Source organism: Phocoena phocoena, chromosome 9 (genome assembly GCF_963924675.1).
Source record: "Phocoena phocoena chromosome 9, mPhoPho1.1, whole genome shotgun sequence".
Lineage (NCBI taxonomy): Eukaryota > Metazoa > Chordata > Mammalia > Artiodactyla > Phocoenidae > Phocoena > Phocoena phocoena.
The window spans coordinates 20,213,979-20,229,956 of record NC_089227.1 but is presented as its reverse complement, the minus strand read 5'-3'; the positions used below and the strand labels follow the sequence as shown (position 1 = coordinate 20,229,956).

Genomic DNA, 15,978 nt, shown 5'->3' with positions numbered 1-15,978 from the left:
CAAATTTTGGAATGTTGCATTTTTCATTATTATTCATTTTAAAAGATTTTAAATTTTGCTTGTGATTTCATCTTTGGTCTGTACAAGTCTCTTGTTTAATTTTCATATATTTAAGATTTTTCTAGATCTCTTGTTTTTATTGATTTCTAATTAAATTTCATTCTGGTTAGAGAACATACTCTGTGTGATTTCAGTTGTCTTACATTTATTATGATTTATTTTATCATCCGGCCTGTGGTTCTAGCCTAGTGCTACATGCCCTTAAAATGATGTGTAATGCAATGGTTTTTTTGTTGTTGTTCTGGTTGTATCAGCTGCTGAGAGAAGGGGTTAAAGTTTTCAACTAATTCTGTCAGCTTTACGTTTGGCTTTTGAATCTCTGTTATTTAGGTACATACGTATTCATGATTGTTATGTCTTCCCGGTGAATTAAACCTTTTGTCATGATAAAATGTCTTTCTTTATCTTAGGTAATATTCGTTGTCTTGAATCTACTTTGTCTAATCATAATAAAGGCACTCTTTCCTGCTTATGCTTAATGTTAATAATAATAAAGGCACTCTTGTCACCTTATGTTAAATGTTAGCATGGTGTATCTTTTTCTGTCCATTAACTCTCAGTCGGTCTTTATGCTTAAAAAAGCATCTTTTATACATAGCATATGGTTGGAACTTGCTTTTTTTTAATTCATTTTTAGAATTCTGTCTTTTAAAAAAATTTTTTTAAATTAATTTATTTTTGGCTGCATTGTGTCTTCGTTGCTGTGTGTGGGCTTTCTCCAGTTGCGGTGAGCTGGGGCTACTCTTTAATGCGGTGTACAGGCTTCTCATTGTGGTGGCTTCTCTTGTTGCAGAGCATGGGCTCTAGGCACGCGGGCTTTAGTAGTTGTGGTTCGCGGGCTCAGTAGTTGTGGCTCGTGGGCTCTAGAGTGCAGGCTCAGTAGTTGCGGTGCACAGGCTTAGTTGCTCTGCAGCATGTGGGATCTTTCCAGACCAGGGATCGAACTCGTGTTCCCTGCATTGGCAGGTGGATTCTTAACCACTGTGCCACCAGGGAAGTCCCTAGAATTCTCTGTCTTTTAATTGGAGTGTGTAGTCCATTAGCATTTAATATGATTATTGTTATGGTTGGTTATTGGTCTATGATTTTGTCATTTATTTTATTTTGTCCCTTCTATTTTTGTTTCTTTCTTCCTCCCTTTTTTTGACTTCTTTTGCATTAATTGGATATTTTTCAGAATTCCATTTTAATTTTCCTTTTGACTTTTTAGCTATACCTGTTTGCATTTTTATTGGAGTTTCCAGTGATTTCAATATAGAAATTTAACTTTTCTCAGTCTATTTAGAATTAATATTATGCCACTTCACATAAAATGCACAAGACTTGCAACCAGATAGATCCATTTACTTGTTCTTGTTCTTTATAGTATAGGCTATCTTATATCTACATATATTATAGATGCCTTAATATTGATTCATTGATAAGACTTTTGTTTTATATTGTTATATGTATTTTAAAGAACTTAAAAGAGAGGAAAGTAATATTTTATATTTATCTAGATATTTACCATTTCCAGTACTCTTTATTCTTCCTGAAAATATGATTTTACAAATGGTATCATTTCCTTAGCATTTCTTATAGTCAGTCCAAGTCTGCTGGCAATAAATTCTGTTAGTTTTCTCTCATCAAAAATGTCTTCATTTTGCCTTCTTTTTGGAAGAATATTATCATTAGGTATATAATTCTGAGTTGATTGATTTTTTTTTTTCTGTATGAATAAAATATAAGCCAGAGGGCTTCCCTGGTGGCGCAGTGGTTGGGAGTCCGCCTGCTGATGCAGGGGACGTGGGTTCGTGACCCGGTCCGGGAGGATCCCACATGCTGCGGAGCGGCTGGGCCCGTGAGCCATGGCCGCTGAGTCTGTGCGTCCAGAGCCTGTGCTCCGCAACGGGAGAGGCCACAACAGTGAGAGGCCTGCGTACCGCAAAAAAAAAAAAAAAAATATATATATATATATATATATATATATATAAACCAGAATAAAAGACAGGTAACAAACTAGAAAGATATCTGATACATACATATAAAATCTCCATCCATATGTACATACAACAAATGAGAAGAAAAGGAACAATCAGTGGGATGGGAACATGGATAAACATGAACAAGCAGTTCACAGGAGAAATAGTCCATATACATGTACAATGTTGTTCCACCTTACTGCTAATCCAAAACATCTAAATATAAACAGTCATGATTTAAAACATTGATAATATCCATTGTTGAGAAAGTTATGGTGAAACAGATTCCTATCAGTTGTTAGTTCAAGTATGAATTGATCAACCATTTTGTAGGTCAGTTTGGAAATGTATATCAGAATTGGAAGTATCTACATTTGCTTTGCTCTAGCACTTCCTCTTTTAGAACTTTATCTCAAGGAAAAATCTGGTAAGGATATAAAGATATATGCATGAGGGCATTTATCTCTTTGTTTATGATAGCAAAAGAGCGTATACATTTTAAGTTGTTCCCAGTAAGAGAATAATTATAGTATGGTACATTCATAAAGTGAATATTGCTCAGCCTTTAACAATAATAATAACCTAGCTCTATAGTATACAATATAGAAAGATATTCCTGACATTTTATTAAATGAATAAAAAAAGTAAAACATTGTACTATCATTTCAAAATATTATGTATATTTTCATATCAAGCATTAATTCAGAAAAAGAAGGGAGGAAAAGAGAATGGGAGAGGAAGTGAGAGAGGAGCACAGCAGAAATCATCCAACATTTATATAGAAATCAAAGCTGTTTAGATCCTGTGATAGGTTTCTTCCTTTGCATATATCTGGACCTAAGTCACTGATTTGTGGGAATACATCCCATTTCTGCTGACAACTGGGTCAGGAGATGCCATACAATTTTTCAAGAACCCACTCGAGCTCTTTCATAAGTCAAAAAACATTGCTAAATTTTTTGTTTAATAATAGCATACTGCTTAAGAGGTTAAACAAATAAACAGAAAGTTGACATAATATTTAAGCAAGTCAGCAAAGTCCTAGTTATCTGCTTGGTGATGTGCTATTTCTCACTTTAGTAAATTGGATGGAAGCAACTCTGTTACCCCTAGAAAACAGTAAGCAATCAGGGTCAATGAAAAGCTTGAACTACCTTAAGACAACAACTTTTTTCATTTCTATAAGCAAGAATTGTATACCTATCTGTGTACGTTACTGAAGCCTTAGAAAAAAGGGCTGGTTTCATTTGTAAATCTCTGTCTTAAATAGAATCAAATTTTACATTTTGGGTTTTTTGGAGAAAAACTCAAAACAAAATGTTTTGCTCTAGGAGCAGCAGATTTTATCTATAAAAGGCCAGATAGTAAAATTTTTAAACTTTGTGAGCCACACTGTCTATCTGTACTATGGACCTCTCTCACTTTAACATGAAAGCAGCCGTTGACAATATAGGAACAAATAGTTGTGTCTGTGTTACAATAATACTTTATTAAGAAAAACAAGAGGGGGGCCCTAATTTGGCGACCGTGCTGTAGAGTCTAAAAACCAGTGTTGTTAAGAATCTGGAGAAATTTGGGGTTTGATGCCTTGATCCCAAAGATGACAAGTGGGTAATGTTTATTTGAAATTTCTTGATTGATTGGTTTGTGTTTTCCTTAGAGTAAAAGATCTGCTGGAGAAAGTTGAAGGCAACTCTGCAAATCATGACACCCTAATTAAAGTCAGTTGAGTAACTTGGATTTTGAGAAATTGAGATCAGTAGAAGCAAAACAATTACAAAGAAACAAAAAGTGATTTAGGTACCTGAGAGGGAAATTTGTTAGATTAGCAGAGGCTTCAAAATATTGGAATGGATATAGAGAAAAGGCCATATAATTGTATCAAATTGGAATATTATGAGACTAGAGGTGATTTAGGTATTATACTATCTGATTTCAGGAAAATGGATTGTGTCATCTCCATGATTCCTTTAAGAAGAATATGTGTAATTATGGTTCTTTAATTCTAGTTTAGATAATATAATTGATTAGCTTCTTAGGTAATCTCATCAATCACTTGGATTTTGTAAAGACATTCTAACCTACATCCCCAAACCCTGTTCTTCCTAATTTCCATAATACATATAGAGGTCTCTTAGAAGCTGAAGTGCTATAAAAATTTTGATTATGTATATCAAAACCCTGATTTTACCTAGTCTCATATTTTTAAAAATAATATCTTCTTCTGGAATACCTGGTCATCTTCCATTTAAAAAAAGTCAACAGGAGAAAGCAGAGCTTGATAGTAGATAATGGTGGAATAGAAGTTGCTCACCCAGCTTTACTTTCCCTGCCCTATGTTGCCTCTTTTGGAAGGCAGTGTCAAAAGCTGTATACTGGTAATTATATCTTTTAAAAAAGAATATCTTCATAGGTTTTTTTGGGGGTGTGGGGAGCAGTAGGGGTTGCCTTGTGTGTCTCTCATAAGCCCAGCCTCCTATATGCTATCTCCCTAACATAGAATACCTAAGCAGGACATTAATTTAGAAAACTTTCCTTGAAGTGACCTTAAAATTCTGCCTTTGCAAATCCTTTACATCCTATACATAAAATTCGTTCCTTGTTCTTGCAATTAGTGTAGCTTTGGAAGTATAGGAATCAAGTTGCAGAAATCAAGAAATATCTTTTGTGTTGCTGTTCCTTAGTTATCTACATGTTGACACTTGAGGTGAAATTATAAAAATTCAGAAGAATTTTCTGAACATCCTTGAACAATTTCAAAAGAATTCTCCCTTTATCTGAAGGAAAATAGAAAAGTTTGGAATTTTAGCCTTTTGAGCTTAGCTGTTATTCTTTGCTTAATAGCAGAGTATATATCACAAATTTCTATTTATTTGGTTATATATAGTTTTAGCTGGTAGTTGACATCAATTTTTCTCTTTTGTCTCTGTAATTTTCCAGGAAAACTCAGTGGTCTCTGTCAGATGAATAAAATCTTTGTCCAAAACTGTGGTGATACAAAACTCTTTGTGGGAGTTTATTCCAGTCACTGTCTGGACTAATAATTTTCTGTTTACTTCTTAATCTCTAATGCATATTTCCCTTAAGTCTTCCTCCAAGAGCTATAATAGAATTTTTCTGTTTTGTGAGTCTCCAAAAAATGAAATTCTGTGAATGAAGCCTTAATTTGACTCTTGATAATTAATTTTTCTTTCCAATGATTTGTATTATAGAATATAAAAGAAAATTAGTATTTGTCTTGCTACGTAGCTTTTAAAATACCACGTTTGCTTTCTCTTTTGAAAACACATCTTGAGTTTTAATTTTTTTGACAGCCTCCAGTGGATGGTCCATGATTAGAGCTCAAGACCAATAACATGAGGATGTAATTAATTAGTGGCTTAGGATATAATTATTTAGGTGTTGTTTATGGGCCATGATTAGAACTCAATACCAATAACATGAGGATGTGATTAATTAGTGGCTTAGGATATAATTATTTACGTGTTGTTTATGTCCCATGTGAAGGGGAAAAGAAATAAAAAGTATTGTTTATGAACCATATAAAAATCTTGTGGGTTTTTTCCCCCTAGAGAAAGCAAGAAATTAAACTGTTGTTTCAAATATTTTACTTTGTTCAATTTGGGATAATAGACACTTTGTAGTTCACATTATTTTACCGTAATATATATTTACTTGACTTATTTAGGATGTAGTAAGAGATTTTTAAAGGAATTTCTCTTGGTTCCTGAGAAGAGAAATATTCGTCCTTGTCCAGCTATTCTGTCATTTATATCCAGTGACTTAACTTCCCAGCTTCAGTGTTCGGTTTTGACACTTAAAAATTGAATACACTGGATCTGATAAATGGCATTTTGATTATAGGTTAGAGATAAATTATTATAAATTATCTTGAAGTCACATTTTAAACAGTTTCTTTGCAAGTTTTTGTCTTTGTTTAGAGTCATTTAACATTTATTGTAAAGAAGAATGTTGGCTCCTTTGTGAGTGTACAAATGTTTTTTCCTTCACATTTTGCAAAAAGTACAATGTAATTTTTGGCATTATTTTCACCATAGTCCCTACTTGGTTTCTACTTTGAAGTAATAAAACCTCCTGATAAAATATGCTTTTTAAGAGACCTCTCTAAAAAAATATGCTTTGCTCTTTTCAGGGCAATCAAATAGAATATTGAACTGAAAGTTCTGTTGCTGTGGGAGAGGAGGAAAAAGGAGAAGCTACCTAGCACTGACTCTTCAACATAATTCTCTTGTTTATCTGACTGTCAGCTTTCCCTGGAACTTGAAATGTTGGCTGATTGAAAACTGGGTTCATTGTTGACCTAGGGAAATTTGAGTGTCAAATCAGGACCACCTTAATTGTAATTTTCTTCCCCTGACTTAAAGATAATCTGTTCAATTCCAGAAACTTGAAATATTTAGATATTAACAAGCTTCACCCACTTTTCAGGTCATTCCTTCCCTCCCCCCCATCTCTGTCCCTCTAAGAAATGCAACAGAACCTTATCTAGAATAATCTTTCACTATTAGCCACACTTTTTGGTACTAGCAAATTTGCTAAAAGGAGAAAATATAAGAGTTTTGATTTTTGTTAACTTCGCTACTACTTATATGTGACTGTACGTGAAATAGAGTTCTTTAGTAAATATTGAAAGTTGATAATAAACTAAATGTATCAATGGTGCTTAATGGTCTTGGCTGTCATTGCTTGTGTACTGTCCTTCCTACACATTAGGTTTTAGAGTAAACATGTTTAGAGTTTAAGTTTTGGAGATTACTACAAGCATAGGGATTTTCTTACTAGTTATCCAGCTGTAGATTTCTAGATTGCTGATTCTGTTTTCATTTTAAAGCAAAAGATGGTATAGTTATAAGGAAAATACAAAACCTTGCAGGACTCTTAGCTCTTTACCCTAACGCTGAAGTAGAGCCTTTTATTTCAAGTTTATAATTTTAGTTACTGAAATAAGACGATTATGCTTATGGTTCTTCCTTCCTCCTAGATTCGTCTTCTGGATGTCTAAGTGCCTCGACTTATCAGGGTGCCATAGATGTTTATGTCAGCCAACTGGGAAAAGTGGAATTGAAATCCCATAAAGGTTAGCCAAGTAGAATGTTTTATTTTGACATATGGTGTAAGGAAGGTTTTATGTAACATTCAGGAAACAGATGGTCAAATTATCTTATCTACACTGACATAGAGATTTCAATAAAATTTTTCTCTGTTCGAACCTGATTTAAAGACTGGAATACTAGCCCTCTAGACCAGTGATATTTGAAACTTTTGGAACAGATGGCCATGAAGACTATCTTTCCTTTTGTAATACAAACAAAAATGTTGTAATTTATTGACTGTTATTGTGGAATTTTTTAGTGTTAGTGTTTGGGTTTTTTCAGTTTAGTTTTATGTCGGAAATAGAATGTTCTTTGGAGGGAAAGTGCTCTCATACATTCTTTTGGAAGCTTTCCTGCTAACTTGTAAGAGGACCTTCTCAGGCCATTACTCTAGAGTAATACTTTTAAAAGCGTGATCCTGCAATAAAGGTATCACCAAAAGGTCCTCTAAAGTGATTATTGACTTGGTCTCTTGTAGTATCAGGCTTATGATGTGTCTCTTTCTGTAATCTTATTTCTAATACAAATAGCTTATTCTAAGAGTCCAAGTCTTTCATTAATAATTACACACTTTTTAATCATCTGAAGGCTGAATATACAAGTCTTTGTGTGCGTGCATGCGCATAGATGTACACGTGCATGCTGGCAAGTGACTTGGGTACATGGAGTAGCTTGGCTATAGTGGCTTAAGTGACCTGGGTTCAGAAAGTTAAGAACCATAGCTCTGTATAAAAAATTTTTTAGAGAAAGTCTGGAAGCTCTTGCATATGGGCCAGAACAAGGCTATGAGTATAACAGGGAAAAAACCTCCACAGAGACCAGTTGTTCCTGCTGTTAGTAATTTCTTTGCCATGTTGGCAAAGTTTAAATACTTTAAACCTTAAAGTTTAAATTTTAAATACTTTAAAATTTAAAGTTTTAACACTTTTTAATAGATTTTTGCCCAGTGAGGCTCTCTTGTCAATGTCAAAATAAAACTACAAACACAGACGTCTGAAACTGAAGTTATTGCTGAGACACAGGTATTTTTTGATTTCTCAAGATCATATATTTTTTTCCTTTTAAATAGGATAATATTATGTTCTCACTAAATTTCTAAGAGCTTCAATAATACTATTCAGGGTATTTTGTAAATGTCAAAAAAGGTCATATAACTGCTTTCTTGTATTATGAAGACCCAAGGAGAAAAAACATTACTACGTTTAATGTAACTAGTAACAGAGTAAAAACAAAGTTTTGAATAGCAGCTCTTACATGAAAATTATTTCCTGTTTTGTATGGATGGGCAAAAAAGTAAAACAAAAAGCATTGCTAATCTTCATCCACTTTAATTATTTTTAACAATTATTTAGATTGTTGTTCCAGTAACTTATTGAAATAGCATATGATGTTGCAAGACTTGATTGGGATTACAATTTTGTGTTTTCTCCTGTTGGGACCATGATACTGGCAGGAGCTTAAAGATAACTGGAAACAAAGATTTCTGTCTTAATTCAGGTCTCTAATTCTCATTACACTTGGGAACAGTAACTTTCTGGAGTGATGGAAAGTTATTCAGGATTCTATTGCTTAATAGTAAAGACATCTGGAATCCTTTCCAACTCTGCCACTGTCATGCTGTAGGGTTTAAGAGCCAGCTACTTGAGTCTCTTAGGCTGTCCTTTCAGCTCCTATGGCCATTTTGCCAAGTGAAAAAGAATGTCACAATGCTTGTTTTCTCTCTTCCTATGAAACTTAACATAGTGACCTTATTCATTCATTCAGAAAGGCTGTGTTATGGCTTGAGAGTCAGAACTGCATCTGAGTACTGACTTTTCCACTTAAAAATTGTCCTTGATAAAGCCACTAATCTTAATATATAGTATCCCTTCAATTAATGATGCTGTTGTTAGTATTAATTCACTTTTTAATTTTTTAAAAATGGTATTGATGTCAATAACCGTGAAGCAGTTTTTGAAGTGAAAAGAGGTTGAAGACATACAGGCGCTCTCCTTTCTAAAGAAGATAGTCTTAGAGATGGGACATTTGGGAAGGCTTTCAAGTCGTGAGAATTCTTCATTCATAAATAGGAATGGAGTTTTAATAGTGATAGTTTTTGCTTTTTAAGGATGTGGAGAGAGATGGGGGTAGAACTATCTGCATTGCTTAACATTTTAAAAACTCTGACAGGGCTTCCCTGGTGGCTCAGTGGTTGGGAGTCCGCCTGCCGGTGCAGGGGACTTGGGTTCGTGCCCCGGTCCGGGAGGATCCTGCGTGCCGCGGAGCGGCTGGGCCCGTGGGCCATGGCCGCTGGGCCTGCGCGTCCGGAGCCTGTGCTCTGCAGCGGGAGGGGCCACAGCAGTGAGAGGCCCGTGTACCGCCAAAAAAAAAACCCACAAAAACTCTGACAGATTTAAGATCCCTTATTTAAGAACAGAAAAGAAAGATGTTCATAAAATTATTACATTTGATGTATGTAGAGGTAATGTCCTAGAAAAAGTTTTTAAAATCTGTTATTTTCTACTTTTTAAAGTATGTTTGGTAGAAAAAACATGTATCTTCTATTCCTCCTGACATTTTCCAGGTTTGTTTTGTATTTTCCTAAAGCTCTCATATCTGTTTTTATGGGCAACTCCTGTTAGTAGTTTACATTTAAACCCTGAAAAGCAATTTCTTTTTAAAATAAGATAAACCAATTGTATTTATGTGCTTTGTTCCCCCCTTTTTGAGTAGTAAATATGAAACTTCATCAGTCTTTACCCCAAATTTCCAGCTCCTATTAGAAAGGCTGAGAAGATGTGGAATTATTTAGTGAAACTTAAGCTGATGTTAACCAAACTAGAAAGCACACAAAGACCCATAAATAAATGCCTTCTAAAAGGAATCTTTACAACATTCACAATGGATGTCATCCTGACCATCTTTGTCCACAGAGTTGGGGTTACTGTTTTATGGGAAAGACCTCTCTTATTTATTTGATATATGAGAAATAGAGAAAGAAAAACTCTTGAAACAGGAGTGTACTGGTGAGTTTGCACTGCAAACCACATAATTGTTTTGAAAAATGATTCCTTCCTAACAGAGTACTTTTTCTTATTTCGTCCTTTAGAAGTTGAATTATTGTAAGATTGTAGATGAAAGAAAGTTGAGTGTCTTGCTTCAGGTACCCAAAAAGTCTGTAATCCATTAAAAAGAAATGTTAGTCAGTTGAAATTTAAATATTTCCGTTTTAAATTTTTGTTATCGCCCTCTCCACACCCCCAACCAAATAAGGTACCACTGAAAGCACAAGAGCTCAGGGTTCTGGTTGTATTATAATATTCAGTGAGGTTACAAGTCCTGTAATACAATGAGGTAGCAGTGTATGAAACACGACAATAGTTAAGAGCATAGGTTTGTTGTCATTGAAATGGATCTTGATTCCAGCAGTAGCTGTAGTGGAAACTTGAGCAAGTTCTTATCTGTAAAATCGGAATTATAATAATACCTCATAAAGTTGAGAGAGAAATTAAAAGATAATATAATGAAGGTGTTTGGCTCTTAGTAAATGCTCAATTAATGGTAAATTCTGTCTATAAGCTGCATGTGTATTAAACTCTTCAGTTTTCTGGTATTGGATGAGCTGACAAGGGCTATTGGCAAAAAGAGAAATAGTTCATGATGTCCTAATGACTCATATTCTTGACAGAAGATACTGTGAATGCCTTGGGAATACCTGGGAGTAAGGAAAAGGTACAGCTATTTAAATAAAATAAGCTGATGAGTAAAGACAGTGTATCAGGAGCAGTGCTACCTGTTCGATCATTTTTTATAATAGGCTCTAGTACTTTTTATTTCTTTGCATTAATAAGCTCTCCTTTAAATTTATCACAGGATCTGTTCTTGTCAAGGTTGCATCTTCTCTTCAAGCTTATTTACAGTTATCAGGGAAAGAGATTGATGTGAACTCAGAAGTCCATGTTGAAGAAATGGATGAAGCTCATAAAGATGACGGTATAATTATTACTGGTAAGGAGGCTGCATTTTGCTATGTAAGGTGAATAGTCATTGTCCATCTATGAGTAGAAATATGCTACATTTAACTGAAGTTTTAGTCTTTATTCCTTTCCATTGTCACATGTTGGCGTTTGACACTTTTTTCTTCCAACTGCTTATCAGTAACACAATTGCAGACATTTAGTTTGAAGCACTCACTATTCCTGGATAGTGAATAGTCATTGGATAAAATTTATTTGAAAAACTTCCCTATCAAAGAGATATTTGCACACTCATATTCATAGCAGCATTATTCACAGTAGCCAAGAGGTAGAAGCACCCCAAGTGTCTATTGATGGATGAAAGCAAAAATGAAATATGATATATAAACATACAATGGAATACTGTTCAGCCTTAAAAAGGAAGGAAATCCTGTCACATGCTACAACATGGATGCACCTTGAGGACACTATGCTAAGTGAAATAAGCCAATCACAAAAAAGACAAATAATGTATAATTGCATTTATACAAGATATCTAAGGAAACAAAGTACGGGGAGAGGAAAATGAGTTGTTCAGCAGGTATGAAGTTTCAGTTTTGCAAGATGAAAAAGTTCTGGAGATCTATTGCACAACAATATGAATATACTTAACACTGCTAAACTGTAAACTTAAAAGTAGTTAACATGGTAAATTTTATTTTATGTGTTTTTTACCATAATCAAAAATCTGAAAGCCATTAAAATTTTTTTTTTCTTTTTTGGCACAGCTGCTTTCTAATTCTTGGACTTGAAAATCAACTACAGTTGACCCTTGAACTACAGGGGGGTTAGGGACACTGGTCCCCTGCCCCAGGGCAGTCGAAAATCCACCTGTAACTTTGCAGTCAGCCCTCCATATTTGTGGTTCCACATCTGTAGATTCAACCAACTGCAGATCGTGTAGTACTATCGTATGTATTTATTGAAAAAATCTGTGTATAAGTGGATTTGCATAGGTCAAACCTGTGTTGTTCAAGGGCCAACTGTAAATACATATATTACAGTGTAAGATGTAAAGTTAATTTTGCATGATTATAATAAATAGGAGTTTGGTTTGGTATTATGCACATTGTAAACTTGATCTTTTAGTACAGCCTGACCTTTTAGTACAAATTCTCAATTCCAGAAATGTGAAGAGCTTTTCCACATTTTTTCTAATTACCTGTGGATGTATTAATGGCTGATACTACTTAAAAAAATATTTATGGTATAGATAATTATACAGTAAAAAAAGATTAATGCTGGCAAACTTCTAAAAATCTTAACCAGAATGGCATTGAGAAGGACATTGAAATTACCATGAGGTTTTGATATAGCAATCTATGTATATATACAAGATTGTTTTAAGTTTCTGGTCTCTTAGTTTCAAATGCATTTCCAATATCCTGAATTTGTACTGTCCTCTTCTCACGGTTGCTGGTTTTGATGCCATATTTGTGTGTGGATGATTTCCTACCTTTATTCTATGTTTGCCTTTCCCATTTGTTAGTTTTCTTGTTTCTAATTGTGGCCTTTTCTTTTCTGTATACAGAAGTTCCTTTAGCATTCGTTGCAAAGCTGATCTAGTGGCGCTGAATTCTCTTAACTTTTGCTTGTCTGTAAAGCTTTTGATTTCTCTGTCAAATCTGAACATATGTATCTTAAGTATATCATGCCACTCCCCTTCTGGCCTGAAGAATTTCTGCTGAAAAATCAGCTGATAACCGTATGGGGATTCCCTTGTATGTTATTTGTTGCTTTTTCCCTTATCTTTTAATATTTTAAAAGATTAAAAAATTTTTCTCTTTCTCTTTAATTATTGTCAATTTGATTAATAAGTGTCTCAGTGTGTTCTTCCTTGAGTTAATCCTGTATGGGACTCTGTGATTCCTGGACTTGAGTGAGTGTTTCCTTTCCCATGTTAGAGAAGTTCTCAGCTATTATCTCTTCAGATATTTTCTCAGTCCCTTTCTCTCTCTTTTCTCCTTTTGGGACCACTATGATGCAAATGTTGATGCATTTAATGTTGTCCCAGAGGTGTCTGAGATTGTCTTTATTTCTTTTCATTCTTTTTTTGTTTCGTTCGGCAGCAGTGATTTCTACCAATCTGTCTTCCAGCTTACTTATTCGGTCTTCTGCCTCATTTATTCTGCTATTGATTCCTTCTAGCATATTTTTCACTTCAGTTATTGTATTGTTCATTTCTGTTTGCTCTTTAAAGCTTTTAGCTCTTTATTAAACATTTCTTGTATCCTCAGTCTGTGCACCATTCATTTCCTGAGATCTTGGATCATGTTTACTATCATTACTTCTGAATTCTTTTTCAGGTAGATTGCCTATCTCTGCTTCACTTAGTTTTTCTTCCATGGTTTTATCTTCTTCCTTCGTCTGTGACCTATTTCTCTGCCATCTCATTTTGTTTAACTTCCTCTGTTTGTGGTCTCCATCCCTCAGGCTTTAGGATTGTAGTTCTTCTTGGTTCTAGTGTCTGCCCCCTGGTGGATGAAGTTGGTCCAGGGGTTTGTGCAGGCTTCCTGGTGGGAGGGGCTGGTGCCTGCCCACTGGTGGGTGGAGCTGCATCTTGTCCCTCTGGTGTGCAGGGTCATGTCAAGGGGTGTGTTTCCAGGTGGCTGTTTGCTCAGGCCAACTTTAAGCAGCCTGTCTGCTGATGGGTGGAGCTGTGTTCCCACCCTGTTGGTTGTTTGGACTGAGGCGTCCCAGCACTGGAGCCTGCAGACTGTTGGTGGGGCTGGGTCTTAGTGCCAAAATGGCGACCTCCAGGAGAGCTCACGCTGATGAGTGTTCCCTGGAGCGTCCACCACCAGTGTCCTTGACTCCACAGTGAGCCGCAGCTGAACCCTGCCTCCACAGGAGACCCTCCATAACCCGCAGGTAGGTCTGGCCCAGGTTTCTATGGAGTCACTGTTTTGCCCTGGGTCCCAGTGCATGTGAAAACTTGTGTACATCCTCCAAGAGTGGAGTCTCTGTTTCCTCAGACCTGTGGAGCTCCTGCACTCAAGCCCCACTGGCCTTCAAAGCCAAATGCTCTGGGGGCTCCTCCTTGCAATATCAGACTCCCAGGCTGGGGAGCCTGACATGGGACTTGGAACTCTCACCCTGTGGGAGGACCTCTGCAATATAATTATTTTCCAGTTTGTGGGTCGCCCACCCAGTGGGTATGGAATTTGATCATATTGTGAAAGTGCCCCTCCTACTGTCTCGTTGTGGCTTCTTCTTTGTTTTGGGGTGTAGAATATCACTTTTGGTAGGTCTCAGTCCTTTTTGTTGATGATCATTCAGCAGTTAGTTGTGATTTTGGTGTTTTCGTGAGAGGAGGTGAGCTTAAATCCACTACTGCGCCGTCTTGTCTCCAGCCCAGAGGACACTGAAATTAAAGTGTGTACGTGCACGTATGCCACGGGCTTACCCATGAGATAGTCTCAAGAAAAAGAAAGTGTGGTGGTGGTGTGTGGTTATGGTGGCATTGGGGTATCTTCATAAGACCAAGTTTCACAATTATTAACAGCCACTGTATTAAATCTTGGCAGAGAGTAAAGATTATTTGGGGGAGGCAGTATTTTTTTTGTCAAAAATAAAGTAATTTATTTAATGACCAAGAAAAAAGATCAAGTTTCAGTTTTAAATATTCATTTTATATATCGTAAAGGTTAAGAAGTCAGTCTTAAAAATCATAGAATATTAACAAAAAGCACAGCAGTAATAAAAATAACACCTGTACACTTTCAGATTAACTCAGTGCCTAATGGGCAGACTCTTAGTTATGCAGAGAAAATTGGATGAAAATTTAAGTGTATTAAATGTGGTAAGAATCAGTTTCTTGTGATCTGATATCTTGAATTTGATAGGGAGCCAACAGAGTTACCTTTTTTGGCCCTGGTAATGTAAAGTAATAATACAAATTTGTTTAATAATGCTCTGAATGATAGCATAATTAAATTATTTTACATAAGTTAAGAATGTTTGAATTATAAATTATTTTTTCATTTTTAATTCTGTAACTCGTAGAATCATATGCCTTTTTAAAGTTTAGATTTAGTTTAAGTTGCATTTCAGAACCCTGTTCTCATCATTCCAACCATTAAAAAAAAAAGACCTTATTAAATCCTCTAAGAACAGTTACTAGTCCTGTCATTGGATAAAATCATTATCTGCAGACCCAATCTCTTTATTAAGTCTTGCCCATTTCCATTCCACTAAACAGGTACCACCTCAAACTTAATATATTTGAAAACAAATATTATCTTTTCCTAGCCTAGTTCCTCTTCCACCTGTCATCTCTATTTTCCTTTATTTGTTCAGTCAGTCCCTCAGCAAACATTTATTGAGTCGGGTACTGCTAGAAACTAGGAGTGCAAAGATAAGATAATAAAGTTTGGTCTCTCTGCCATCTGAGGAGTTTACATCCTAGTGAAGCAAGACAGACAAACCAGTGAATACAATACAATAAATGTTATAATAAAGGTATGTACGTGGTACTGTGAGAGCGTGGAGGTGGCGCATCTAAATTACACTAGCATTGTGAGTTTGAGGAAGTGAGACAAGTCCAATATAGCTAGAGTGTAGCGAGTAAGGGGCACAGTGGTATAAAAGGAGGCTGGAGAGTTCGATAGGGATCAGATCATATAGGGCAGATTTGGCTTTTATACTCAGTGCTTTGCAAAGGCACTGAAAGGTTTTAATCTGGGGTTCATATAATCAGATCTGTATATTAGAAAGATCACTAAATGTTGAGTGGGGAAAAATTGGAAAGGACAATGGTGGATGAAGGAAAAGTTAATTTTAATTAGCAGGTTACTGTAGTAATTCAGGAGAAAGAGTTCAGTGGCCTGGACTCCACAGTGATCTATT

The 15,978-nt window shown here is 35.6% G+C and overlaps 1 protein-coding gene across 3 annotated transcripts in view; it reads left to right on the top strand.

The window, feature by feature from the left end:
* FAM185A (family with sequence similarity 185 member A) overlaps window positions 1-15,978 on the top strand; it is a 66,031-nt gene that overhangs the window by 33,965 nt on the left and 16,088 nt on the right. For all 3 annotated transcript variants that reach the window (XM_065884258.1, XM_065884257.1, XM_065884256.1), the window contains 2 exons: window positions 7,024-7,119; window positions 10,988-11,122. In XM_065884258.1, coding sequence (XP_065740330.1) covers window positions 7,024-7,119; window positions 10,988-11,122 — 231 coding nt within the window. The remainder of the gene's footprint in view (window positions 1-7,023; window positions 7,120-10,987; window positions 11,123-15,978) is intronic.